Consider the following 26789-nt stretch of genomic DNA (forward strand, 5'->3'; position numbering starts at 1 on the left):
ATTCACTTCCATCTAACTTTACCCTCGAATCTTCTTTAAGTCTCTTCAAAAAAGACCTCAAACGGTATTTTAAAGAGCACTGGCTTTGTCCCTGTACTAACCCTGATTAAATCACTACTTATTCAGTGCCTTATTTAAATTAATATTGTAAGCATCTCTTGCTCATAATAGCTTGCTGCAACCTGTTGTTTTTGTATACTATTACACACTGTGTATATTGTGAGTACCTACTAGAGGGCTTTGTAAATATGTTTGACTCATATCTGTTATGTCCTATCTGTGTTATCTGGAGCTTTTCTCCCCGGGCCTCCGCTGAAAATGGACATATATCCAGTTAGACTATCCCGATCAACAAATGAAAAATAAATAATTAATAATAAAATCTATCATTCCTTCCCAAACCCTTTTCCCATTTTTTTTTTTACATGGGGTCAGTGTCACTTCAACAGTGACAACCTAGAGCCAATGCTTAGTGGCAATCAAGAGTACTTCACTGACCAAAAAACTACTGCACTGTAAGAAGTTATCAAGTCACAGCACTGACAAAAGTGAATGGAGAAAGTAACCCCTGATTTATTGTATCTAGGTTGCATATTATTATTGGGACACAAAGTGCACTGTGAGTGCAAGGCAGATGGAAAAGCAATCATATTAGTACGACAGTCATCAACAAACCATTCTTGGGCATCACAAATTACAATATAAATTCTAAATAGTAATAGTGATAATCAAACATTAAAAATGCAAGCAAGATTAAGGAATAGTAAAGACAGACTAATACAAAAGTTGAATGCACTTAGTGATATACAATATCACCACAGGTACATTGAAAACACATCCAACAGAATAAAACGATCATACAAACTACAAGAATCGCCAAAGAAAACCAAACAATACTGTTTTATTGGCAACATAAACATAAAAAAATTACAAAAAAATAACAAAAATATTTTAAAAAATGCACCAACTTTCAGATACACTACCTACAAAGTGGTACCGTTACAGAAAGGATGTTTAGTGATCCTTTAGCAACCAACGTGTAGGATAGGAGCTACGGTAACCGCACAACTAAGGGAAGGGCAAGGGGGCCCCCCCAAACAATTTTACTCATGTGCACTAAATAAAAGTCATACGTACTATAACAATAGATCTTTGAGAGCCAAGTTCTTACACTGCATTGTCTGGACTGGCTTGCTTAGGCTGCCCTCTAGATTTGTTAGCTGCTCAAGCTCCTCAGTTCACTCTTATAATGCACCTCTGTTTCTACTTTCTTCAGAGGTAATGTTTCCAGTATGAAATTCGGATCCCATAGGGAAACTGGGCCTTTGAGTGGAGGTCTGGTTAGAAAGGCTCCTTTCAGCAAAGCTAAGGAAGAATGGTTGAAGTGTTGGTGAATGTCTGAAATTCCTGTTCAATGAACCTTGACTGCTGAGAAACTTTCTTGCAGACATCTTTGACAAAAGCAAAGAACTGCAGGATTGGGCGCTAAAGACAGATCTAATCCTGCTGTGTAGTCCAAATGAAGAAATGTTGCTATCTGCTTTAGTGCTAGCACATTTTTATGATGCTGTTAGTATCTGCACCATTCAGGTGTGTGTGTGTGTGTGTGTGTGTGTGTGTGTGTGTGTGTGTGTGTGTGGGGGGGGGGGGGTCATGGCTCTCTGGCAATTAATTGAAATGGAGAAACCATATAGTTACCTTAAGGGATTGAAGGCCCAAGTGAGGCTTCCTGGACAGACTGAATAAAAAGCTAGGATAGGGTTCCAGAAGGAAGAGTATTCTTATTAGATGAAGCCATAAAACAAGGTACCAAGGTTCGTCTGCACAGTATGGTTTTCTATAAGAATGTCATCATAGGTGGAAGCAAAGGAAAGGCATGAAGGAGACCTGGGGCCACTTCTGGACTAGAACATCTTCAATAAGGGATTAGAAAATATAAGTTGCTGCATTTTATATGGGTTGTAGAGGCAAACTGCAGCATGGGTCCTCCAGAAAAGGAAAAAAAGTTTCCTCATTATAAAACATGTTTTGGGACTACTCGTAAGGCAACAGCAGATGTTCACTGAGCTTGTTTGATAAATAGCTGGCTTGACCCAGGATATGCATTGCTGTGAGAAAATGTTGGGAGGTGATTACCCACTTCCATACCCACACTGCTTTCCGATGGAGGAGATATAACTTGGCTCACCCTTGTTTGCTGATGTACACCACCACTACCATGTTCCTAGTCTGGATACCAACTGCACACTTACAGAAAAGGTGCCAAAATGCCTACAAAACTAGAAGGAATGTTCTTGTCTCTAGGATATTTATGTGAAACCTGGCCTGTGTCTCCATACTTCTTGCACTGTCTTTTGCAGACGCCACCCAGTCCAAGGCATATGCATTCATGGAAACAGTGAGAAAACAGGCATCCTTTGGTATGTCTGAATGGTGTTTACTCCAGTGAAGAGGTCTGTGACATGATTAGTATATGCAAATCTGCTTGATTAGCAGCTCCTACAGTCAAGACCTCTGCATTCTTAAAAGCCACTTGTAGTACCTTCTGAAATCTTGCTAGGGGGGACCATGGATAGGAGTTGCGGGCATTAAACCTGGAGTTCTAAGTACTGTTGAACCTGGTAGCTTCTACTGTACTAACAATTCTTTCACAGAATCCCGTATGGAGAAATTCACTGGTGGAAAGTTGGCTTCAGACTGTGTAGTGTTCAGGTGCACCTGATAAACACTGAAGTCTGCGAGGCTTCCAGCTGTGATTTTGCTTTGTTTTGTAATTTCCAAGGAAAAGTTACTGCTGATGCAAATATAGTGTCTTGCTTTCAGCAGCAGCCTCTCTCTTGAAGCGGCACCTAACAGCCAGTTGTTTAAGTAAGGGAAGACTCTGCTTCTCAGCAGTCTGACGTTTGCTGCTATCACTGCCATGCATTTGGTAAACACCATGGAGGCTGTGGCTTCCATCCAGAAGCAAAAGACTCTTCTAAATGCTTCTCCTACCTTTGTGTGTAGTTAGGTATCCTGAAGCTCCAAAGAGCACATCCAACTTCTCTGTTGCTAAGGGATGGCACTGGCACAATCTAGAGTGTCCACCCTCCCAAAAAAGGGGCTTTCAAGTAACTTAGGCCTTAGGTCCTCTGTCTTTTTTGGGGACTACAAAGAATCTGGAATAAAACCAGGGTTGTAGCTTGTCTGGTGGCAATGTTGGACAGCTCTTATTCTATAGGGGACTGGCTATCTCCAGGACTTCTTCCAGACCTTTTCCCCAAGGCAGAAGGTCTGGAAGGAGTTGGGAGAGTGGCAATGGCATTTCCAAAATGGGGAAGGGAATAGCCCATTTGAACACAATTTCACTTACCCATTTGTCCAAATGTAATGTCCAGCCACAAAGCAGACATCCCTCCCCACCACAACTGTCTCTGCAGGTGGACGGTCAGACAATGCCCATCTGTACTAATGTCAATTTCCAGGGAAAGGTCCAAGGTATCTTTGATTCTGTGGACCAACTCTACCACTAGTTAGTGGCAGATGGAGAATCTCCATGTCCACGAAAGTTCCTTTGGGACTGCTGACACTTTTTGAACCAGATGCTTCTTGCTCCATTCCAATTTGTGGCATAGGATATTTGGGAATTTCATTCCAGCAACCCAAACCATCTTGCCTTATTAATAATCTGGCCTTTCCTTTACCTCGGGTCTAAACACAGAAACACAGCATATGAAGCACTGGCCAAGGCCACCTTAAGGTCTTCAACAAATCTTATACACCGTAAGCAATGCTTAACAAGCTGCTCCATCCACAGCAATGCACAGCAGCCTCACATGCAGCATGGTGATAAGCGTTTCTTGAATAACTGGAGTCGCAAGTGACAAAAATAGTCACACTAGAAGCAGACTTAAGAGGCATTTATGATTTTGTAAGCTGGATCCCTTTGAAATCTCAAATGCATCAAGTAATTTAAGGCCCTGATGGAGAAGTGCTTGTTCATACAGACAATCCAAAGTCCTAAAAGCCTTAACTTGGGGATGGATTACTTGGGTTTCTACTGAAACCTCTTTTTTTGGTAGCAGCGGACATAATGGACAGTACAAAAGGACTTTTACTGCAAGGTGGCCTGTCCTTAGGAATCCAAAGTATCTGGTCAAGCTTGCAGGAAATGCTCAATGACATTTAGCTCATGCCATGCTCTCTGCTCCACAAAGACAATCATCTTGTCAGGAGGAGGGACCTCTCAAGCTACAGGAGGGGCTGACAGAAAATCCTCACAGAGGACTTCTGCTTCCGAGGAAGTGAGTTCAGTAGCCTAAGATCCCTTTGGTGCATCATCTTCAAGGGTGTTCACAAATTTGGGGTCATCAGTACAGGATTGTGGTGAAGCCTCCCCTTCATCAAGATTCATGTCTGTGGTGGGGGACTCCACCAGAAAATCCAAGACTTTCCTCTTTCCCATCCTCTTCTTAGGGATAACTTTGGTGGAATCATCTGAGTATTGGGGAGAGAAATCTTCCTCAGACCTGTGGTGTCTTAAGAGGTCTTCTGGAACTTGGTCCTTCAGGAATAAAGATGATCAGCTCAAGTGTTCCAGTTATTGGGTGTCCTGGGTGAAGCCAAAGTGTTTGGCGCTTCTTCTGAGGCTAGGTAGCAAGACAGCATCTTTGGTTCTAATGGCCAGCCTTGATGACCACTGCCAAGACCTTCAGCACTAATGGAGTTAGAAAAACACCAAATAAATGGAGGAAGGTGCCAAAAACCACAAACCACCAATAAATGGTTTGCCTATTGTATGTGGTCATCTGGCTGTCCTGGATTTGGTGCTTTACTCTTTTACACTAATGGAGTTAGGACCAATACCTGCTTTGGCACAGAAGCGGACATCAAATCAGCAAATGGCAAAAAATGCCAAAAGCAGAATGTACAGAAACCAAAATGGCACCAAAAGAAATCTCCTTTGAACTCACCAGTAAGCTCAAAAAGAACCACTTCTGAAGGGGAGGAAGATGGTCGGCTCTGTTTTACTTACTTAGGCATAAGTTGACGATGCACTCCACGGAATCTGAAATGGACAACTCGGAGCTCTTAAGACTTATTGTTATCATGCCTTTTCTCCACTGAGTGGCGCACAGGTACAGTTATCCCACTCCACAAGGGGGGGGAAGCCACCTTGGATCCCGGGAACTACCATCCAGTCTGACGAGCCTGATCTGCAAGGGCATGGAACGCATTACCATGGAACTTGTAAACAAAGACAATGGCAACCTTCAAACACTGGGCCCCACCCAGTTTGGGTTCATGAAGGGCCTATCTAGTCTCCTGAACCTGATTGACTTCCTTGAATCAGTCTCCAGAGCTGTGGATGAGGGTAAAGCAGTCCACACAGCCTACCTGGACCTCGCCAAGGCCTTCGACACCATCCCCCACTCTGAAATCATACATAAACCTACTAAGCTGGGCATAAATTCCTAAGTCACTCAATGGGTCGCCAACTGGCTTACTGACAGAACCCAGACTGTAAAAGTAGCCAACTCCAAATCCAATTCCAGACAAGTGACAAGTGGAGTACCTTAGGGTTCAGTCCTGGGACGGCTCTTGTTTGGCATCTACTTCTCTGAAGTACAGGTCAACACTAAGGGACACTGGCTAACAAAGTTCGCAGATAACTGCAAACTGGGAGCCATTATTGAATCCCCAAATGATGCGGATATTCTACAGAACGGCCTTATAGAAACAGATGCTTGGTGCCAGAGTCATGGATTCAAGCTTAATGCAAAGAAATGGATAGTTATCCCCTTTGGGAAAAACCATGTACCCATGAATTACCACATAGGTGGCAGTACACTAAATACCAAAAGTGTGATGAGAGACTTGGGGACACAGGTGGACAGTGGCCTCACCTTCGATAACCACATCTCCACAACAGTGAGGAAATCCTTCTGTGTGGCACACCTCATCACTAAGGGCTTTTCATCCAGAAAAAAGGTGGTCATTGTCCTACTGTACTCATCCCTCACTAGACCCATTATAAAGTGCAATGTCCCATTTGGTATGTACCTCAAGACATCTGCAACAGTTGGAAAGGTCGCAGTACCTCAATGAAAGAATCACAGGCCTAAAGCAGATGCTCTATGATGACCATCTAAAAAAAACTCCAGCTATACTCTGTGGCATATAGTCTACTCAGAAGCAATCTCTGCTTAACATACAAGGCCATGTCAAACCCCGAGCTGTTGGACATGCTCCACTTAAAGAAATCCCAATCTGTCAGAGCCACATGCTCCAGGGATCTAAACCTCGTCATCACAATGAACAAAAACATGCTGGAGGGATAGGTTCTTGACCCAGAGACTTCCCATACTCGGGAATGGACTGCCCACACATGTCAAGCAGAGCACCTCGTTGGCCCTCTTCAAAAGGAACCCTGACGATTGGATGGGAGATAGGAAATTCATCCTGGGGATCACATCAGTCACCCTGCTAGACAGGGGTCCAGGAAAGTAAATACTGTGGGAAGAAATATCCAGGGAATTGTTATGGTTAGGCGATAGCCTAGTACCAACCTATGAACCTATAAGAGTAATGCTACAAATAGAACTGACCAGTTAAATGCTGCATTGGGTAGAATGAGTGCGCTTGAGGAAATGTTAATCTATTGCTGTCAATACTTCTCCAAGCTAGCCATGTCAGGGGAGCTTTGTGAAGCCTTGTATAGCTGAGAATAGTCTTAACAATGAAGTTGTCAGAGGTGGCTTAAATAAATAGAGGTCTGGACATTATTTACAGACAAACAAATTAAAAAAAAATAAGGTAAGGGAAAGCATTTCATTAAAAAATAAAGTTTTAAATTACTGGATGTGAATAAGAGTTGCATTTACTAGAACAGTGTATAATTTAGTTTTACTTGCATATATCCAGTGCATATATAATATATCCAGTGCAGTTTTTCTTAAAGCTGAAAATTATTTTTTTTTTCTGAAAACATACAAGTTGTTCTTTACATCTGGGGGAAAAATAAAGAAAAGACAAGAACAGGCAGCAATTAGTACAAGTGAAAGCACAGGCTGCAACATGTGCCTTAGCATGCATAACCTTAATTATAAGTTAATTAAGGTCTCTGGGGGGTAGCTGTTGATTTGGGACAATTGTTCTGATCAGAAGGGTTGAAATTCATTAGAAAGATGTACATGGTTTTGTGTGTTTGTTTTAACTTAATAGGTTCTGGTTGTGACCGGTGTACATTTTCTTTCTTGTTTGAAGGTCTTCATTAAAACAAGACGACATGTAAAATGTGACATAGGTTGAAATGGAGATAAGAAACTAATGTATAAAGAATCGACCTGCCAAACATTAGTAGGTGCAAGTAACACAAAAGCTGGAAATATACAAGCTGCTAAATATAAAAAGGTAAGAACAACAACTTATTATAATGGCTACAGGAAGTGTATTATTTTGGAATGTGAATGGTCTCGCAGTTCTAGACAAAAAGGTAATAGTACTTAAGACATGCAAAGTGCAAACAATGCTACAGACTATACATTTGGAAATGACATGAACACGTGAACTTGATAAAGGATTTCAGGATGGATATACAGCCCAAATATCAGGGACAAAGGAAAAGGAGAGTAAAAAAAAGTCTTTTGGCTTTTCCTGATTAGGGGTCACCACAGTGGAATTCCGGTCCGCTCATGATTGGCAGTGGATTTTTACGGTGCCGAGCTGACAGCCAGACACCCAACCTTCAAAGAAGGCATGCCCATTCACGTTCGCACCTACCTGCATGTCTTTAGTGTCACTCGACCGCAGGGAGGACATGCAGACTCCACACAGAAGGCGTTCCAGCCAAGAATCGAACAGGAGAACCTCTTGCTGTAAGGAGACAATGCTAATCGCTGCACCACTGTGGCCTACACAAAGGAAAAGGAGAATATTTATGCTAATTGCTAGACGAGCTCCAATAGTGATAAAGGAGAAAAAAAAAAAGATTGTAATGGTAGATTTGTGGGAGAAATGGGTTACTGGCAAGGGAGAAGGCTTATGGTGGCATATACTTATATTTCAACTAAAACTGTTAAATGTGGAGATTATTTCTTCCACAAATTTCTTAATCTTTAAGCAGGGAATATTACTTCTAGGTGGTGAACAGAATTTGGTTTGCAACAGTGAGGATGTTATCTGGGGGACCTAGAATTGAAAACAAACAAGGGGGTAGATTTCTGAAGAAATTTATGAAACAATTTGGTGCGGAAGAAATTAATTCAGTAACATTAACTCAGGGAAACATTATTCCCCAAGGTACAACAACTGGGCAAGATTAGACAGAAGTTAACATGTGCATTTAACTGTAATTTTTTACTCATAATTTCAGACCATGTGCTAATAGCAACTAGGATAAAAATGCACAGTAATAATGCAGAAGTCAGACAATGGTGCTTCCCCACCTACTTGTTAAAGAGAGATGAATTTAAAGGAATGGGTACTGGAAATTATTCAAGAGTTATTAGTGAAGACAGAAATTTCTTCAAAAGTTATAACTAGTAAGGGTGCCACCTGTCCCGTTGTCAGTGGGACACTCACGGGTTAAGCCACATTATCCCATTTGCCCGCTGTATCAAGTAGTGGGACCTGAAAAGTCCGCTTTTCCGATCGCACTGAATTGCCATGGAAAAGTCACAATTACTTCTGGCTTTTTCACAGCAATTCAGTTTAGTCACCAACCTGGACCTGCAGGCAAAGATGCTGCTTGTTAGGTCCAGGTGCTTTAATTCATGCAGCAATTGGCTGCAATTCATGAAAGGGGTGGGGATTGGGGCAGGAAGAGCCCTGCAAAGATCGAGGCTGTAGGAGCGCTTTGTTTTAAGTGCTCCTACAGCCGCTAAAAAAAAAGACAGATTTTTTTTTTTTTTTTTTATATAACAAGTGAACCAGCCAGCCTCCTCCAGCCAGTCAGCCATCCTCCTCCATCCAGCCAGCCATCCTCCTCCAGCCACTCAGTCATCCATGCATGCAGCCAGGCATCCATCCAGCCAGGCATTCATCCAGCAGCTACTCCTGCCAACAAGCTAGCCACTCCAGCCAGCCATCCATCCAGCCCCCAGCCATTCATGCAGCCAGCCAGCCATCCATTCATGCAGCCAGCCAGCCATCCATCCATTCATGCAGCCAGCCATCCATCAAGTCATCATCCATTCAGTCATTCAATCCATCCAGCTGCTACTCCCACTAACCAGCTAGCCACTCCAGCAACCATCCGTTGTACCCATAACAGCATCTCCTTCACCACTCTGGTGGTGACATCAGGATAGAGGGTGTGGCCAGTGTCATATTGGCCACACCCCATGTCCCACTTTGGCCCACTTAAAAGGTGGCAATCCTAATAACTAGTGAAAGGGATAAAATGAAAGCAGAGTTTAATAAAGGGTAGAAAAAAAAGACATTGTTAAAAAGCAATTATTCACAAGAGCTTACAAAGATTAAAGTATTGCAGAATAAGGGGGCTCTCACAAAACAGGCACAAATGCAAAGTGCTAAAGAGAAAATTAGAGTATCTGAATAATATGGACGAGACTGCTTTTAAGCAACAAAAATGTTTAGCACAATGACTTAAGGAAGGAAAGTAGCAAGGATTGTTGCTAAACTTAGGTTACATATAACAAGAAAAATAACCAGAGATCCTGTATAGGTATTACAGATAGCATCTGTACAAAGAGAAGGAATGCAGAAATCGAGAAAAAGGATAAATGGAAACATTTATGAGAGTTAGGCATGCCAAGGTTGTAGATGAGGCTCAATTAACAGTTAAGATGTAGGAGAATAAGATAAAGAAAACCTACACCTGACAAAAATGGCACATGAATGAGGGAGTGGTATGCTAATTACACCTTTCAAATAGCAAAATGCAAAATCACTTCTAAATCAAGGTTTATTACCCAAAGTATTGTGAGATCATAGAACATATTACAAGTTTCACCAGAATCATTCAAGAAGTCTTTAGATACTTGGTTTGCTCTGAATGTCTACTCTACGACCATGGAGCTAGTGTTAGGATCACTTTATGCAGCTTACAGGATACCATGAAACCTGACATTTGCATTTAAAGCTGGAGAAACAGGTGTGCCAAATAGTATTTGTTACTTGTATTCCTACAAATCTAATGATATGTCAACATTGCCACCTTTTCTATTAAACATTACTACAAATGTTTAAACAGTATATAGGTTGATTTTTTTTCTTAATTGAGTATTGGGCATTCCTAAATTTAAGCTGGTAAATTTCCAGTACAAACCCAGCATAAAATACTACAACAAAGCACACTTTGCAGCATTCATTAACTATCCAAAATACAATTAATAGATCTTGAAAATGGATAGATTTTCTGTTTAACCTGCCTGCATTAAAAACTACTACCCAGGAAACTGCAGTGGAACAACATGCCATATAAAAAAAGATGGCCATGGCCTAGCTGCTCCGGTGGCATACAGGGCTAAAGCTCTGACTACAACCAAGCTGACCCAAGGTCGGCTAGTGGCTTGGGCAACTGATGAAACAGCAGGAAAGAGATGGGGGTGTCTGCTCTGGGTAGGTGGGCACCATTTATATGCTCCCTAAGGGAAGGCATGGTCCAAAAGGAAGGAAATGCCCTCAGATACAATCAATAAGCATGGGTGTTGTAGAAAGGGAGTGGGGTGGGGCATAAACAAAAAAATACCCTCCCGGATGGAAGCACAGATGAGCCAAGCCCCCAGGATGCCCTTAAGATCCACAACCAGCTACAGCAATACCACAGTAAGTCTAGGGGGTATAGGATAACTGGTAGACCTGGCATGGACAAGGGGCACTGGGGGCTGGGCTACATGAAGTCCAGTGGGACCAAACAAAAATAAAAAATAAAACCCTTTATGTTGAAATTTCTATTAATGAATGTTGGTCTACCATCTATCTTTAACAAATGTTGTGGTTTACCAAAATTAATCAGTTGTTGACATCTTTAAGACCTGTGGAATCTAGGCTATATTTAATAGACACTGCCATACTTCCTTTTACTAGTGCTCAAAATGTGCTTCAACAAAGTATTAGCTTAAAGGTGTGCACACTTAAGCAACCAGCTTATTGTATGTTTTTTTATTTTTTATATTTTTCCCCCCAACAGATTTGTTTTTCAATTGAATTGTACATGTCCTAGGTCACATTAAAGGTGGGAAAAGTTTTAAAATGATTTATTGTGGTCTCATTCTTTTATATCACAAAAAACTGGCATTTAACAAGGGTGTGTTAACATTTTATATCCACTGTATGTTTTTACTGAAATGTCAGGACAAGATAAGGTCTTTATATTGAATAAAGTACGTCTCCCTGTCATTAGTCCTAGACTCAAGTACAAAACCCGGAATTATGAAAAAAAGTATGAAAACAAAAGAACAGCATATGTCGAAAATCATTTTTCTCCTTTTTTTGCAGGGAAATGGCTCCCTGTATTCCTACCCAATTTGGAGGGAAACCCCCACCACCCATGATCTTTTACATAGAAACCAAGTTTGTCATATCTCAGAGAAAAGGGAACACACAAAGACACAGCAATCTGTGATTTAGTACAATAAGTCCAGATTTTTATTCATTCAGTATCACTACTCCAACAATTAACAAGTCACAGAATATTAAATAATTAGTTTAACATACACATTCTTTCTTCCAATATAACTTCATTACATAAGGGACCCTCACTGTTACACCACACATTTGGTTGATTACAACTTGTATGCAAATACAAAATTCTGCACAATAACTTCCTAAAGCATCTACACCTGAAAATTTCTTGGACTCTTGTCTCAGAGCCAACTTAAACCATTCAATGCCAGTTCTGTAGTATAAATGCATGCAAACTAATTTGACTGTGACTAAAGTGTGGTTTATTACTGTTATTAATAAAAATACACAGGGAAAAGATGGGATTCTCGACCAAAGGTTCAATCCTAAACTCCCGATGAGATAACCAACATTGGCTTTAATGGTGACTGCCAATACTTTGTGAGACTTTGGTATATCAAAATAATTTTTAAACAGGGCCTAGGGAATGCATATGTTTATCTAGACAGTGCTCATGTATGCAATATGGTTTTGATGAATTTTTTTTTTAGGAGTTGCAATGATGACAGTGACTGTGGTTTTCAATAGACCATCTAAGCTTCAAAAAATGTTAATTTCTACTGGATAGGATTGCAATGTGTGCGACTGAATTGTTATAATTTCCTACCACCACTGTTTTTTTTTTTTTTTTTTGTTATTCTCTGTTTTATTAGATTTTACTGTTATCAACAACACGGACTTGGTTCTGCCTGCATTTTCATTTGAGTTTGACTTGCACACATACGAGCCTTGGGGGCTGAAGCAGACGTACAGAAAGAGTACTTTGTTTCATTTTCCTCAAAGAAAGCAAGGAGAGAGTGAGGGTGGCATTGCAGAATACAGAAAATAGTGGACAGACAAAAGGATGGAAAGGAAACTGGCCATCACTTAATGAAAGATGAAGTACCAAATGGTGTTGGCTCCCAATATATTTTAAGTTTCAGCAGTGTACCGAGTCCCCATGATGGAGGTAAACAGATCCCAGGCTACTGCTGAAGTGCATGAAGACTGGAAGGTAACATAGGTACCCTAAGTCTGGGGAGAGGATAGCTACAGAAAACCACAGCAGTGACAGGGAAGGTTATGGATAAGTTCCCGAGGGGAAAGATGCTAGTATTTTTGTAAGACAGAAACCTCCAGTATAGAAACCTGTATTAGAAGGAGATGTTCCATCTGTATGGTGGTTTAGGCTTTTTTATCTTAGTGGTGCTGCATCCTTGCAAGTACCCTTTACATCATTACCTCATATTTTGACAATCAATATATTCCCTCCTTCTCTTCCTGGCAGAGAAATTAATGTGGTTGCGAGTCTGAGGAATCATCACATTTGCCTTACAGTAGTAGGACTGGCCACTTAAAATTATGGGCTTCTCTCGTGTAATGTCACAATTGAGTCATTTAAGTCTTGCAAACACCTCCCCCCGGGCTCTTAAGCATGCACAGACCACACACTAACACTCCAGCTTCCATTCTGAAGCTCTGGACTTGGCAATGACCTAGCCACTGCCACACACTATCCACCCCTCCCAAAGACAAGCATGCAGACCTACTCATTCAGATGAAAACAAGGACAGGATACGATGAAATACCTGGAAATGGCATTGATCAGTCTTTTGCGGGATAGGATGAAACAATGGCAGAAAATGGGAGAGATCAGTTTCTCGAGACATCTGAAAGACGATTATATTCCTCACACCCCCCTCCCCCATTTTTGTACATGAGGTTAAGATGTCAGATCAACAGATGTTATCAGGTTGAGACTAAAGTCCAGTGAGATCAGTGCTCTACCCTGGTTAATTTCAAAATAAAGTAATAATCTCCCAATTCAATTATGCTCTCCTATCTTCAACTATCATGCCTGCAGACTTCTCTCTTGTACCTCCTTCCATCTTTTGGCTAGATGTTCTCGTTTCCTCTTGGAAGTTCCTCTCTCTCACAAATCATCATCTGCTTTCCTGCACAGGAGGCTGGAACATTAAGCTATTCTCTCTCTACAATTGGGACTACTTTAGTTTCTGCTCTGATGTCCCAATTTATTCAACTGTCCCATAGTGGGCATTCTATCACCAGTCTCAAGCATTTCATCTCCATCACCCCAAGCTTTCTCACCTGTCCAGGTTTTTGTGCCATAGAGAGGCACACCCACCACTACTTTCTACACTTAAGTTTCATTTTTTATACCTTTATTAAATTCTTAGTTGTAGACAGTGACATAGCTACATACAATAATAGAAAAGAAATGCAAACTTTTTTTTTCCTTTTCGTGCATTAATCATTACAAGTTTTCTTTTTAAACATACGGGATGGAACAGTCTGGCAATGAGAATTCCGACGCATATGGGCAGACACTAGAAATTCATACGCAAGTACTAGGTTAGCCATTCTTAAGGGCCATTTTAAGCTTAGCCAATTTCTTTACCAAAGGTGAAGATCAAAACCTGTACCTTGTGTTTGGGAGATAATCACCTAAACCATTATACCACAACCCAATCCACCACATAAATAGCTATCAGTCTGCAAATTACAAACCTAGCCAATACCCAGTGGTCTGAATCAAACCCTGCACCTTGCATCTGTGAGGTAAACATCGTAAGCATTATGCCAACCCCTCACCTTTACAATACTTTGTTAAACATTAGGAATATAATATTCTATAACACTGTTGTCATTCTTCTTAAGGATCTGCATCAAAAAACCTGCTCTCTCTCTCTACCTCCCCTGTCATTTCATCATCCCTTTCCACTTCAGTTTAGAACCTTCTGCTTGTGCGTTATGTACACGAGCTCTAATTGCATAGCTCTAAAGTATCCATTCAAATCTGGTAATCCTAAACCAACTTGTTCTATGGGAAGAATCAACTAGTACCACTTAAAATCTTGCCCTTTCTCCCTCAAAAATATACTATTTCAACTCTCAGTCACGGTTCACATTTTCTCCTTTGGTTGATAAAAATATACTTGGATGTGTACACAAAACTAAATGGACTAGAAACATTTCCACTTTCTGTATCTTATCTTCACCCACAATCAAAGGATCCCAGCTCCTCATGTTTTGTATTATCTTTTTTCAGCCTCTTCCCACATATCCTTAGCTGCCATAATAGAACATCCTTTTTAAGTCATATACCTAAATATATCATCGTATCCTGTCCCCATTAAAGAGCTTACTGACAACCTTTGTTTTACCTTCATTTATTTTATATTTTAAAAAAACTGAAAACTGTTTCAGAATATTCAGTAACACCAAAATGTTCTTTTCTAGACTTATAAAGTACAAAATATCATCTGTGAATAAAGCTAACTTTTCTTGACTACCATACCAGTTGTATCCTTGAATTTGTAAGAGTCTTATTTTCTTTGCCAATGACTTTAAATATAAAGCAAACAAAAATTATAAAGGTCCTTGCCCAATTAATTTATTCAAACAGTTTCTTGGGAGAGAAACTTCCCACCTTAATTACTGCCTCTGATCCTTCGTATATCTTCTTAATTAACCCCATTACTCTATCAGGGAATCAAATGCTACCATTAGTCTGCTCATAAAATACCAGCTGACTATCAAATGATTTCTCTGCATCAAGACCCACAAACAGCAGCAGTATTTTCTAACATCCATTTCTCTCTGGGTCATCACTGTTCTATTAAATGTTAGCAAATGTTTGCCTCCCCTCCATAAAACTACACTGATCCAAATCAATATTGATTTTGGCATTCTCTTAGCTAATGCAGACAAACACTTTATAATCATGGCTTAAAAGTGAAATGGGTTTATACTAAGCTGTCTATGAAGGGTCTTTACCCTCTTTGGGTAATACAGCTGCCACAGCAGTCTTCCAGGAAGCTGATACACCCTCAACTATTTTGTTTATTACTTAAGCAAGACCTTCTAGATCTTTCTCATTTTCTTTCCACTAAACTTCCAGATACACCATCTGTTCCTAGACACTTCCATATGACTAATCACCACTTTTGTCTAATCTCGTCCTTTCTTGGCTATTAATTGTTGAACCTCTAACCTTGATTTAATTAAGTCTTCAGGATCAAACAGTCAACCTAGGATAAATCCAACTTTCCCCAACTCAGCAGTGGGTTACTGCTATTATACGATGACATTGTTTAAAGAAAGAAATTGCTTACCTTTCTTACATAATGTCTTCGTATAATGGCGCTTTTCTGATTTACTGCACCTGCATATGGGGCTTCCCACGTTTGCACAGCAGTGCTGTTCAAGAGAAGTAAAGAAGAAAACAGAATTTCCATTGCTGCCCCCCCCTTCCTGCCAGCCTTAATGCAAGAAACCTGGACAAAGTGCAACATAATAAGGGAGGGAGACAAAGGTCCAAAAATAGGGACAGACTTATTGCTCTTATAAACTTAGAAAGTTGCTGGAAGAACAGGTTTTGTTTTAGCATGCATTTTTCTGAAGTATAGGAAGCCTAAACCTCAAATGTGTGTCATTACTTAATGGCTTCAATTCCCCAAAGACTTCCTTTAGATGCATGTTTTCTAGCAAGAAAAATATGAGAAAAAAACTGGACTTTGTGAAAATCCAGACACTTCAGAAGTACGACAGTCTGCTGAGATTTAAAGAGGGACAGTGCAAAAATAAGAGGAAAATTATGTACGTTTGTTTTAGTTTTGCAGAACATACCTGATTTTTCTTATATTTCGCTCTGTCCTCAGTAGCACATGCCAACAGAAAAGTCTGGCCGCTCAATGGTACTTCAGTGGCTGAATGTTCCTACTGGTATATGTTTGATTTACAACGAGCATGCTAGTTGGGCTGACCAATCAGCATGCAAATTTCTGAATACTAATGAAGTGATTGTACAACTGAAGTTTAACTATATCTGTATTTTTTTTTCTGTAAAACTTTTGACCACTGCAACATCCAAATGGATTTTACTTACATGTGCCAATGTTATTTTTAGAGCACTTCTCCCCAGGCCTCCACTGAAAATGAGCAACTTGTTCCAGATGGACTTTCTCAGTAAGCAAAAGCAAATAACTAAAATAATGGTCTTGAAAGGCCAACTTCTCAAATCTGAGGAACTTTTGAGCAAGATTAAATACAGCAGATGAAGCTTATGTTCAACCTAGTCTCTTCAGTCACATATGATGTTTAAACCAGTTGCATTATGAAGCCAAGATGACCTAACCACATTTTAATGGAAAATTTTGTAACACCAGGCTGCTCAAAAAAAATTGCATTTCCAAGAACTTTACTCCCCATATTGTGATGCCTCCATTATCAGCCTTAAAGAACTAAAAAAAAAGGGTCAGGGAATGTTTGGATCAGAGCATTGGCAGCACAGAAACATTTGTTGAGGAAAACATCTCCAATCTGGTGACCTGGTCAGCAATTATCCAAGTGCCAATATGGTTGTCTCTTAGACCCTTTGGTTCTAAACTGATCAGAAAGTTGCAAATCCTCAAAATATATACATTACATGCTTCCGTGAAGTAAACAATAAAAAGTGTACCCTTCTGACAATGGTGAGAACATGATGACAGCAATACAGTTATCTGTGGATGCCTAAATAAACAGGGAGCAGTTTGAGGTCATCAAATGAGATAATTGCTGAAGTTTAAATCAAGTGATGAGTATTTCTGCCTGTCAGAGTGAGTCCTGGGCCTTCTGATCGCAGCTCAACTCGGAGGTCTCAAAGCCTGGGTATGAGAATGATTTTTAGCAATCTGTTATACTTCAGAGCAGACTGGAGCAACATTAAGGCTGCCCTTATTTTGGGAAGCAGGGTCACTAAATTTGGCAGTTGGCAAATTGGTGTCCTATAGTACAGGCTTGGATTCCCTCAGCCTTTAGTTACCTACTGTGTGACCTGAAGCAAGTGACTTAACCAGACAGTACTTTTCAGGCAACTGGGAATTTTGGCTTGCCTCATTACTGATCTCCTGGACTGCATGCCTAGTAAGTACCTATGAACCTCTTCAAGCAGATCTATTCTATGTAAAGGAGATAACATGGATGAGTCAACCATGTTCACTGAATGACTTCCCAACTGCTTCCAAAAGAGCTTTTGTCAGAGCAGTATCACACTATACAAACATAAGCATCTAAAAAATGTATAGGTCAAAGCTACCCTGCTGCTTTGGGGAGGCAAGCCTGCTCCAAGATAAATACCATGGTTCACTCAGCAAAGCTCAAAGCAGGTTCACAATGTATGTCTGGTAAAGAAAAATGAATGAATGACACTAAGATGGGCAAGGAGAAGCTGCTGCATAAAAGAAAAAGGTTAACATCATCCAAGAATTAACACACTTCAGCCTCTGTACATGCTTAATGAAGAATGAATAATCAAGATGTACCACAAACTCACTAAATTTTATCCAATACTATTAATCAGACAAGAAGGAGAAGAAAAAAAAAAAAAAAAAAAAAAAGGACTTGCCTGGCAATACAACCTGTAGAGAGGAACAGCAGAGTAAGACATTCCTATCATTCCTACAGTGACTGCTGCAACATATGTTAGTATAGTTTTATTCTTCTTCTTCCGCTCCTCATCTAGTTTCTGTGTAAAGGGATTTTTGTGACTCTTCAGCCTTCTACTCTGTTGCCACAATCCTTGGAAGCCATTTTTTTGAGTTATACACAAGTTCTGCAAATTAGAGACCTTTAGCAGTTGCAGTCCTCTTGCACAAATATAGCAACGGCCTGCCTGCAAGACAATGTTTTTAGAAAGGCCAAGGGAGTGGCGCAGTATAAGATGTCCTCCTGACCACAACATTGCGTCCTGGTTTCTTACATATTTTCAAAAATATCTGCAATAAAACAATAAAGAGATAAATGTTAAAGCTTGGTAGAAGCTATTTTTTATACTCTGTCAGGAATATAAAAGACTAATGTTATTAGAAAAAATTGATTTTTTACTTTATAATGAAATCATTACACAAGAATCTATGCAGGAAAACTGAGAGGGGGCAAAGGTGTAGGATGGCCAAGACCAGCACTGAAACAACTGCATGCTTCAAGACTCTTATGCCTTCCAGTTGGTGTGTTCCCATACAAAAAAAAAAAAAAAAAAAAGAGACTTAGCGAAACCCAAAATCCATTAACAGTCTTTAACTAGCACTTACTGTATCACCACTGAAAACCTGTAGCAACTTCAGAAAATGCATTTCAAATAGCTCCTCAATACCACTAACTTGCAGCTGAACTGCATTAAATATCTGTTCGAGAAGGCATTTACTTGAAGCTGTTTTACAGCACAAACCTTTCCTACTCAAAGCTGTTCCCACTTTCTGTACAGCTTTATATATAAATACATGTGGCTCCGTTTGTTACATATTAGGAGATGCAGTGTCATCTCCTATTTGTAACTTAGCTTATATACAATAACACAAATATTGCTTCTGCTCATTTCATGGATGAGTAACCCTCTTTTTATATATTTTAGACCACAAAGTACTGTCTCAGATACACTAGGATTTAATCTGCTGCTGAATACCATAATGGTGGAAATGACTGACAAGCCAATATTCATTCAAGGGAAACGTAAAACAAATCCATTACAGGTGCAAACAAATTATAACCAAAATAAACATAAGCTAAGTGAACTTCACATTATTCTGTAAGGAACCATTTGCATTGTTCCACTGCATTATTGTACATTTTTATGCCACAAATCAGCATGTAGAAAATGCTATCCCTTACCTATCACTGTTAATATTTTCCATGTGCCTTTGCCATCATATTTTCTTATTTCATTTACTAAACTTTGTTTGCTACAAATGGACATCAGCAGAAAATCTCAAAGCTGCACAGATCACAATGCCTCATTAATCACAGATTGCACAGTTACTATAAAAAACAAGTTCTAGAGCTCTGAATAACGATAATAGTTGATAGCACAGCAAAAGGGGATACAGCTTAGGAAGACCACTCTTGTAATAAACACAGAATGAATCTAGTCCTTTAATGACCAGGGCAGTTGCTTGGCTCATGGAGCCCTAACCAACCCAAGTGTGCAGTTCAGAGGGCTCAAAGAATGTTTACAGGCCTATAGCAAATCATGAGCATAAACTTGGGTCACATTATGTGACCAGACCTAAAGCAGTGTGGGTCCTCAATGAGCTCTCAGTAAGTGACTGAGACCTACAGCACAGAACTGATTTTTCTGGTGAAGATCTAAACTAACGTCCATTTGAAATACATCAAACAACTTTCTCATTTAATTGGCAACAGTCATTTCTTTGGTTCCAATACATGAATTTCTTAGCAAAACCCATAAACATTTACTGAGGCCACCCAGGAACCAATATTGACTAATTCCTGTGGGGGCACATAAGTAGGACGGCACAGTGGTGCAGCAGTCTGCATTGTCACTTCACAGCAAGAGGTTCTCCTGTTCGATTCTAGGCTGGGGTGCCTTCTGTGCAGAGTCTGCATGCCCTCCCTGCATTTGTGTAGGTTTCCTCCAGGTGCTCCGTTTTTCATGCGTCTGGAGTGTTTCTCTCCAGGTCTCTGCTGAAAATTGGCTCGTTCCAAGTCGGACTTTCCCAGTAAACAAATGTTAAATAAAAAAAAATAAAACAATACTGCTTCTGTTTGATGCATTTTGTTGTGCTTCGAGATCAATTTGTCAGAGTTCAAATATTTTTTGAACATGAAGACGAGGGTTTATCAAGTTACTAGTACATCTTTTGCAAACAAGGATACACTTAGCTGCTTAATCTCCTTCTATATTCTTTAATATCTTAAGGTCTGAAGATAAATTGCAAACAGCAGGGAAGATAACCGGCACCCAAGAGTGCTAGAAAAGTACTGAGAAATGTGCCACAGTATTTATGTAAACCGATGATCCTGCGGAGAAACGAGTATAACATGCTGAAAACCCCATTACTCACAATACTGCATCTACTTCCATGCTACGCTCTTGAAAGTTCTCTCTGTTGACTCAACAAAAGGGTTTGCTGTTTGCTTGGGCATCCTCTAGCAACATCAAGGTTCCTAATTATATTAACTATGGCTTTGCTGCCCTCCCGCCAAGGGACACTACTCGTCATGTACTAGAGTTGGTATAATGCTTGGTATCCTCTTTCCCAACAGCTCAAATATTTTGCAGCCATACCCAAGGACTGACATTGGCCTGAAGGACAGTTGCAAAGGGTCCTTACCTTCTTAGAGAATGACTGAAATAACGGATTTCTTTCAAGATTTTATTCATTACCCCCCCTCGTTTTACAGGGCCTTTCCCTTACTTAATTATCCAAAAATTTACAGGAAGACCATCCAATACTATGGACTTGTCTGGTGCTTGGGAAACAAGTGTCACTCCTCCTCCACTGTTGTAGGCATCAGTAACTCTGCGCCATGGGTTTGGGTGAGCATTGAGAACTCCATCTACCTGAATTTCTGACAAAGTCTACGAATGGTATAATCATCTCCGTTAGGCACCTATTCTTCTTGTGAGATTTATGTCTAGACACTTTCTGGTTTTAACTGCAAGGTTCAGGAGGCTCTCTCAAGTAACGATTAGAAATGCTGGAACTCTGAATGCTGCCTCCCAGAATGTGGAGACAGAATGATCTTAAGATTTGGACATACATGCACTACATCTGAGACTGCCATTTCACAGAACATTTCCTTTTCGCCGAGGTATGGTGATGTTGGAGTTGATATACATAAACTTGGGGTATACATGGCAAGGCTGTAAGGGGGCTTGCCCACCGGCAAAAACAAATTTTAGCACGTTTGGAAGAGTAACATTTGACATTCTCTCATGTCATGTATTTTTAGCATTTCTAGACCAGGCACGGTGACTCCTGACATTTCAATAGGAGCCAGTTTCTGATGGTTGATCCTGCCATATTGGGGCCTGAACTATATTATTTATTAGAACTGACAAATTCCATTTTCACTGCAGATGCATGCCTGTTTTGACTTGAGCATTAGTCCCTTTGGGGGCGACAATGCTGCTTGTTGTGCCTCACTTATGGTAGTCAGCCATGCCACATTTCAAATATCCACTGGATTTTTCTCTTTGGCATACATATTTGTCACCATCTATCATTCTGAATATTCAATAGGCTCAGAGTATGTTACTTGGCATAAATTTCTACTAATATTAAATAAACCCATGTTCACAGCATAAAGTGACATTTTTAAAGTCAGCTTATATTGTTCAAGTGTTTTTCTTTTGGGACTTCATGATCAGTGCAGAAGATACACCGATATCTTCAAGATTCTCTGCCTTGAGTGGTGTAACTACTGATAAAAACAGTGTACTGGTCCACTTGCACTCTATAATGCCTACCTTTTGAGTTTTCTGATCTGCTTTTCCAATTAGTTTCTCCCTGTAAACGAAGTTACAAAGCCAAACAATACTCTGGTAGAAGGCAGGACTTGAGCTATGCAATGTTCGGCTGAAACAATCTGGTACATTATAAGGAATGTATAATGTCTGCAACTGGGAGTGTCAGTATGGTTTGTGATGTAAAATGCTCGCAACTAGGATTGTGTCTGTGTTTTTTTCATTTATAAAATTACTAAACCATCACTTACCACATAAAAAAGAGGTTTCTTGTTTAAAAAAAAGGGGGTCAGGAATTGAATAATTTATGTAATGTTACTTAGGTTATACAATATGTAGTAATATATGTAAAGCATAATGTTTGTTCATTTTAACTTAATACAATGTCATTGCTTTTGTATAAATGTAAATTTGCCTATTTAACAAGTGATAATTCAATAATGGTGTTTAAAACACTCTGGAAACTGACACAGAGTAGCAAATTACACAAATTACCACATGCACCCTTGGCTGGTCTAGAAACCGATTACTGTGACTACATGGTAGGTACTGCATTTATATTAGGTTTCATAAACAGCATTTAACTGCATACTACATTCAACACACTGTATTATACTACACCTGATAAACATCCATCACCAATATAGAAGACACTACATAAATCAAAAATAAAGATAACTGCACTGTCTACACAGTCTCTTACAAATAAAGTACATGCAATATTCGTTTCCTGGGGTAGAGCACTGATCTCCATGGACCTTTTTCAAACTCAGCCCTGGAGCGATGCCTGGTTAAGTGACTTGGTTCAGAGTCACACAGCTAGGTAATGGAGCTGACAGAATCAAACCTTGCACCACTAGACCACAAGGAACAACTCATTAACAGCTTCTTAATCCTCCAAGCCAAAATGCCAGACATTCTCTATGTTAACTGTCATCTATAGCAAATTCAAGCCTCCTCACTTTTGTATAGCCTTGTTCTCCTAAACTTTAATGGTCTGGAGACGTTTATCCAAACCCTAGCTCTTTCACCTTTCGACTGCTTCTTACACTCAACTCGAGACCTACTGCATATACCAGGATATCTCTGCCCCAAACAACTTTTCACTTAAATATACAAAACGTCTGCAATAAAATAACTGAACTCGATTCCTACACAAAATACACCAGTCATTCTTGTCATCAGTAAAACCTGGCTTAAATAAAAAAATAGACACAAATTACTCCACATGGCTACAACATACATCTAGATCACACAGTAAAAACAGGAGGATGGGTGGCAATCATGTACCTGGACTTCTTACATGTTCAACAATGGTGATCACGATACTTCATCTATACCAAATGAAATCAATCTCTCTCAAAGGTGTATATATCCCTCCCCGTAATAACCCCACCATACTAGAAGACATCATCTCCTGGAAGTCAGATGAAACTAGAAATCATCATACTTGGTGATGTCAACATTAACTGAGCAAACATTAGTTTCTGTAGCACCCATTCACTAAGTTCACATTCTCTCTCTCTCTTACCCTAGCCTGGAGCCTTCCAATTTTGCAAACTACATAACATCAGTGACCACAATCAACTTTAGCTATCAGAATACAATAAGAACCCATATGTTCCCTGCTGTAACACAGTCTGCAGCCTTACTAAATTTCAGCATCCGTACCCTTACAGATGCACTTTTGGCAGCAGTGAAAACATCAAACTTTAAATAAGGCAACAGAAACACTTTTAAGATATTCTAAATGTTCAAGCCCCCTAAGAAAAAAAAGTGTCAAAATGAACCAAAAACTTGTTAACCTAAAACACAAAACAGACTGTAAAAAACACGAGATGACTTGGTACACGAAGATAAGCACAGCTCAAATAAAAATTCCAACTGCTTTTATTAGATACAAACTCCACACAATGAGCTGAATAACTCCACAAAAATCAAATGCAGACTTGGTTGAGCGCTTTCATCTGCCTAGTAGCAGATTTCATCAGAACCAAGAGACTCAAAAAATATGCCCTTATATGCCTGATTAGGCGCCAAGATTAATTAATTTATCATCAAATTCTTGCAAGGATTTGCATTTTTAGGATTTTTAGGATTTTTTTTAGCATTCAAGTATGTAAATATGTTATATGTTATATCATATATATTTTATGTATATTGTTCAATATATTTAATATCTTTAATATGTTTTGTTATATGTATGAAGACATGTTTTTATAGATTTATTATTCCATATGTTGTGTCAATCATTTTTCAGCACTCTATATGTATATGTATTTGTTTGGAGTGCATCTTTGTTCCATACTTTTGCAACTTTTTGCAATAATTATTAATATATACATCTAATGCATGGATCTTGCAAGAATTTGATGATCAATTAATTAATCTTGGCGCCTAATCAGGCATATAAGGGCATATTTTTTGAGTCTCTTGGTTCTGATGAAATCTGCTACTAGGCAGATGAAAGCGCTCAACCAAGTCTGCATTTGATTTTTGTGGAGTTATTCAGCTCATTGTGTGGAGTTTGTATCGAATAAAAGCAGTTGGAATTTTTATTTGAGCTGTGCTTATCTTCGTGTACCAAGTCATCTCGTGTTTAAAACACAAAACAGCTAATGATAAAAAGAGGTATAGCCTGGAAGAAGTGGCATCAGAACTGAACATCTTAGGCCTTCCAATACTACAGAACTCTATTAAATCAAGTGATAAAAAGACCAAAAACAACTTCTGTTTTACTTTATAAGATGAACAAAAACCTTCCTGACATCTCTTGAACCCTGGCAAAACACCCCAACCTAACCCTCTGCCAATGACTCCGACTATAACATAACTTGCTCTTTTAACTCACACTTCATCACACACCTGCTTCCCTCCATCAGAACAACCCCAGTAACCCTCTCACTCAATTCCTCTCCAATCTCTCGGACCCTAATGCTTTCCTCACTTAAACCTGTCAACCATAAAAAGCTCCTCCTTAAGCTTAAACCAACCACTTTAGCAGCTGACAATCTTCCAGCCAAATTCATTAAAATAGCTATAGATGTCAGTCTCCACATTCATCAACAGGTCAATAACACTATCCTAAATTTCAGAAATCTAGAAGTAAAGTTACCCCCATTACCTCAAAAAAAAAAAAAGTCAAATCTAACAATCTTATTAAATCCAGGTCAATTGCCATAGTACCCCAATACTGGAGTGTTCACTCAATTATGACAGTACACTTTAGACCAAACAATACTCAAGCTCCCAGCGTGGATTTTGCCCCATGCACAACTGTCTTAGTATCTTTCATAAAAACCTACACCGCAATAACAATTTATTGGTTTCTGGCACCTTTCTTGACCTCTCTCAAAGGGTATTCAACAATAGTCCCTCTTTCTACACTACTCCACAAGCTCTCCACTCTAAACCACTCTAATAAACACTATGTAACAGCATATAATGTGACATGTGGCAAACAGCATACACTTATTTCCTCCCTTCCTTGTTAACACAAGTGTCCCACAAGGCTCTACACTGGGCCCATTGCTATTTAATATATTTGTCAATGATCTAACATACCACTTCTGCCCCTTCTTCAGTCAGTAAGTAGAAGACTCAACCTTATTTGCTATTCAGCAAGCACATTTTAACTGCAAGCCAAAACACAGAAATTGTACTCCAGAATGGAACTACCATGACCTATCACTGAATGGTAAGACAACAATATTCTTGTTTTTCCTACCTAGATCCAGTCCTGTCACACAAACTAATGTTTCCAATAACTCTTCCAACAATATTAACCTGGACATTGTGCCAAATACCAAACTCCTTGGAATTACCTTGAACAACAAGTAATTAAATGTTGACATCCATACATCTAGTCATAAAAACTATTGAAAATTATACGCATTTTGGAGAATCAATAACCTCTCAGAATAAACCCAAAACGCTACACCTCCTACTCAGTCTGCACTATCCTGTCACAATCCACACTAACCTTCAAAGTACTCAAAGACTTGAGCAATACTACAACAAAATAGCAAAATTTGCTTCCAGTCTCCCAGTCAGAACTCACCACTGCCTTGCCCTACATAAAAAAAAAAAAAAAAAAAAATGCAATTTCTCAGCCATCTTCAATACACCTAACAGAAGGCAACCCACTCTATTCTGCACCAACCACCCTAATGTCCTACCCTAATCTCAATGTTTAAATGGTACTGTCCCACTACAGAATTCCACTAAGACAAATACCTTGTCTGCATGAACAATGCCTGAACTGTAAATGGAAGAGCACTGCACTGTTGCCATGAAGCTAAACTCTAGAAAGAGATGCCATCTGCCCTTAATGTGAAACTCAAATACATCAAAATAATTCAATGCACTCATCTTCTCAACTCTAAAGGCTACCCCTGTTCTTCCTCTCCTTGTTAGTCACTTGTTCCATACCAACCCAGCCTTTCCTTTTCTCAAACCATTGAGTTTCTCCTCTCTTCTTTAAGTTTAGAATTTTGCTGTTTTCTAACTGCTGATGTGAATCATTAACCTCTTTTTGTAACCTGGATCGTATGGTTTAATAATACAACCTCTTCACTCCCCTTTTACACTCAGTCCTCTTAATTTTTTCTCGCACATTTTATTATTTTTGGATCTCTGTCGACATTTACTCATGATCTCTCTTGTTCCCACTCTTCTACAACTGGCTTACTCTATTTTCTTCTTCACTGCAATCCCCCCTTGATTTCTTCTTTGATTACTACGTGTCACGCACACACAGACCGCAATTATTACAGATTCAGCATACATTATACTTTAGATATTGTTTCTAGACACAAAAGGTCTATTATAATCTCTTTGCATGTTTTTCTCTCACTAAATGTTCCTTGAGCTTTTCTCCCAGACCTCAGCTAAAAACTAGCCTTGTATAACC

The 26789-nt window shown here is 39.5% G+C and overlaps 1 protein-coding gene across 1 annotated transcript in view; it reads right to left on the minus strand.

Moving 5' to 3' along the window:
* The window catches only part of LOC122817254 (cytochrome c oxidase assembly protein COX11, mitochondrial), a 255490-nt gene that overhangs the window by 224147 nt on the left and 4554 nt on the right, over positions 1-26789 (minus strand). The window contains exon 2 of the mRNA XM_044090470.1: positions 18017-18386. Within this exon, the coding sequence (XP_043946405.1) occupies positions 18017-18352 (336 nt within the window). The 5' untranslated portion in view covers positions 18353-18386. The remainder of the gene's footprint in view (positions 1-18016; positions 18387-26789) is intronic.

This window comes from Protopterus annectens, chromosome 12.part0, assembly GCF_019279795.1.
Source record: "Protopterus annectens isolate FY-2018-M chromosome 12.part0, PAN1.0, whole genome shotgun sequence".
Taxonomy (NCBI): domain Eukaryota; kingdom Metazoa; phylum Chordata; order Ceratodontiformes; family Protopteridae; genus Protopterus; species Protopterus annectens.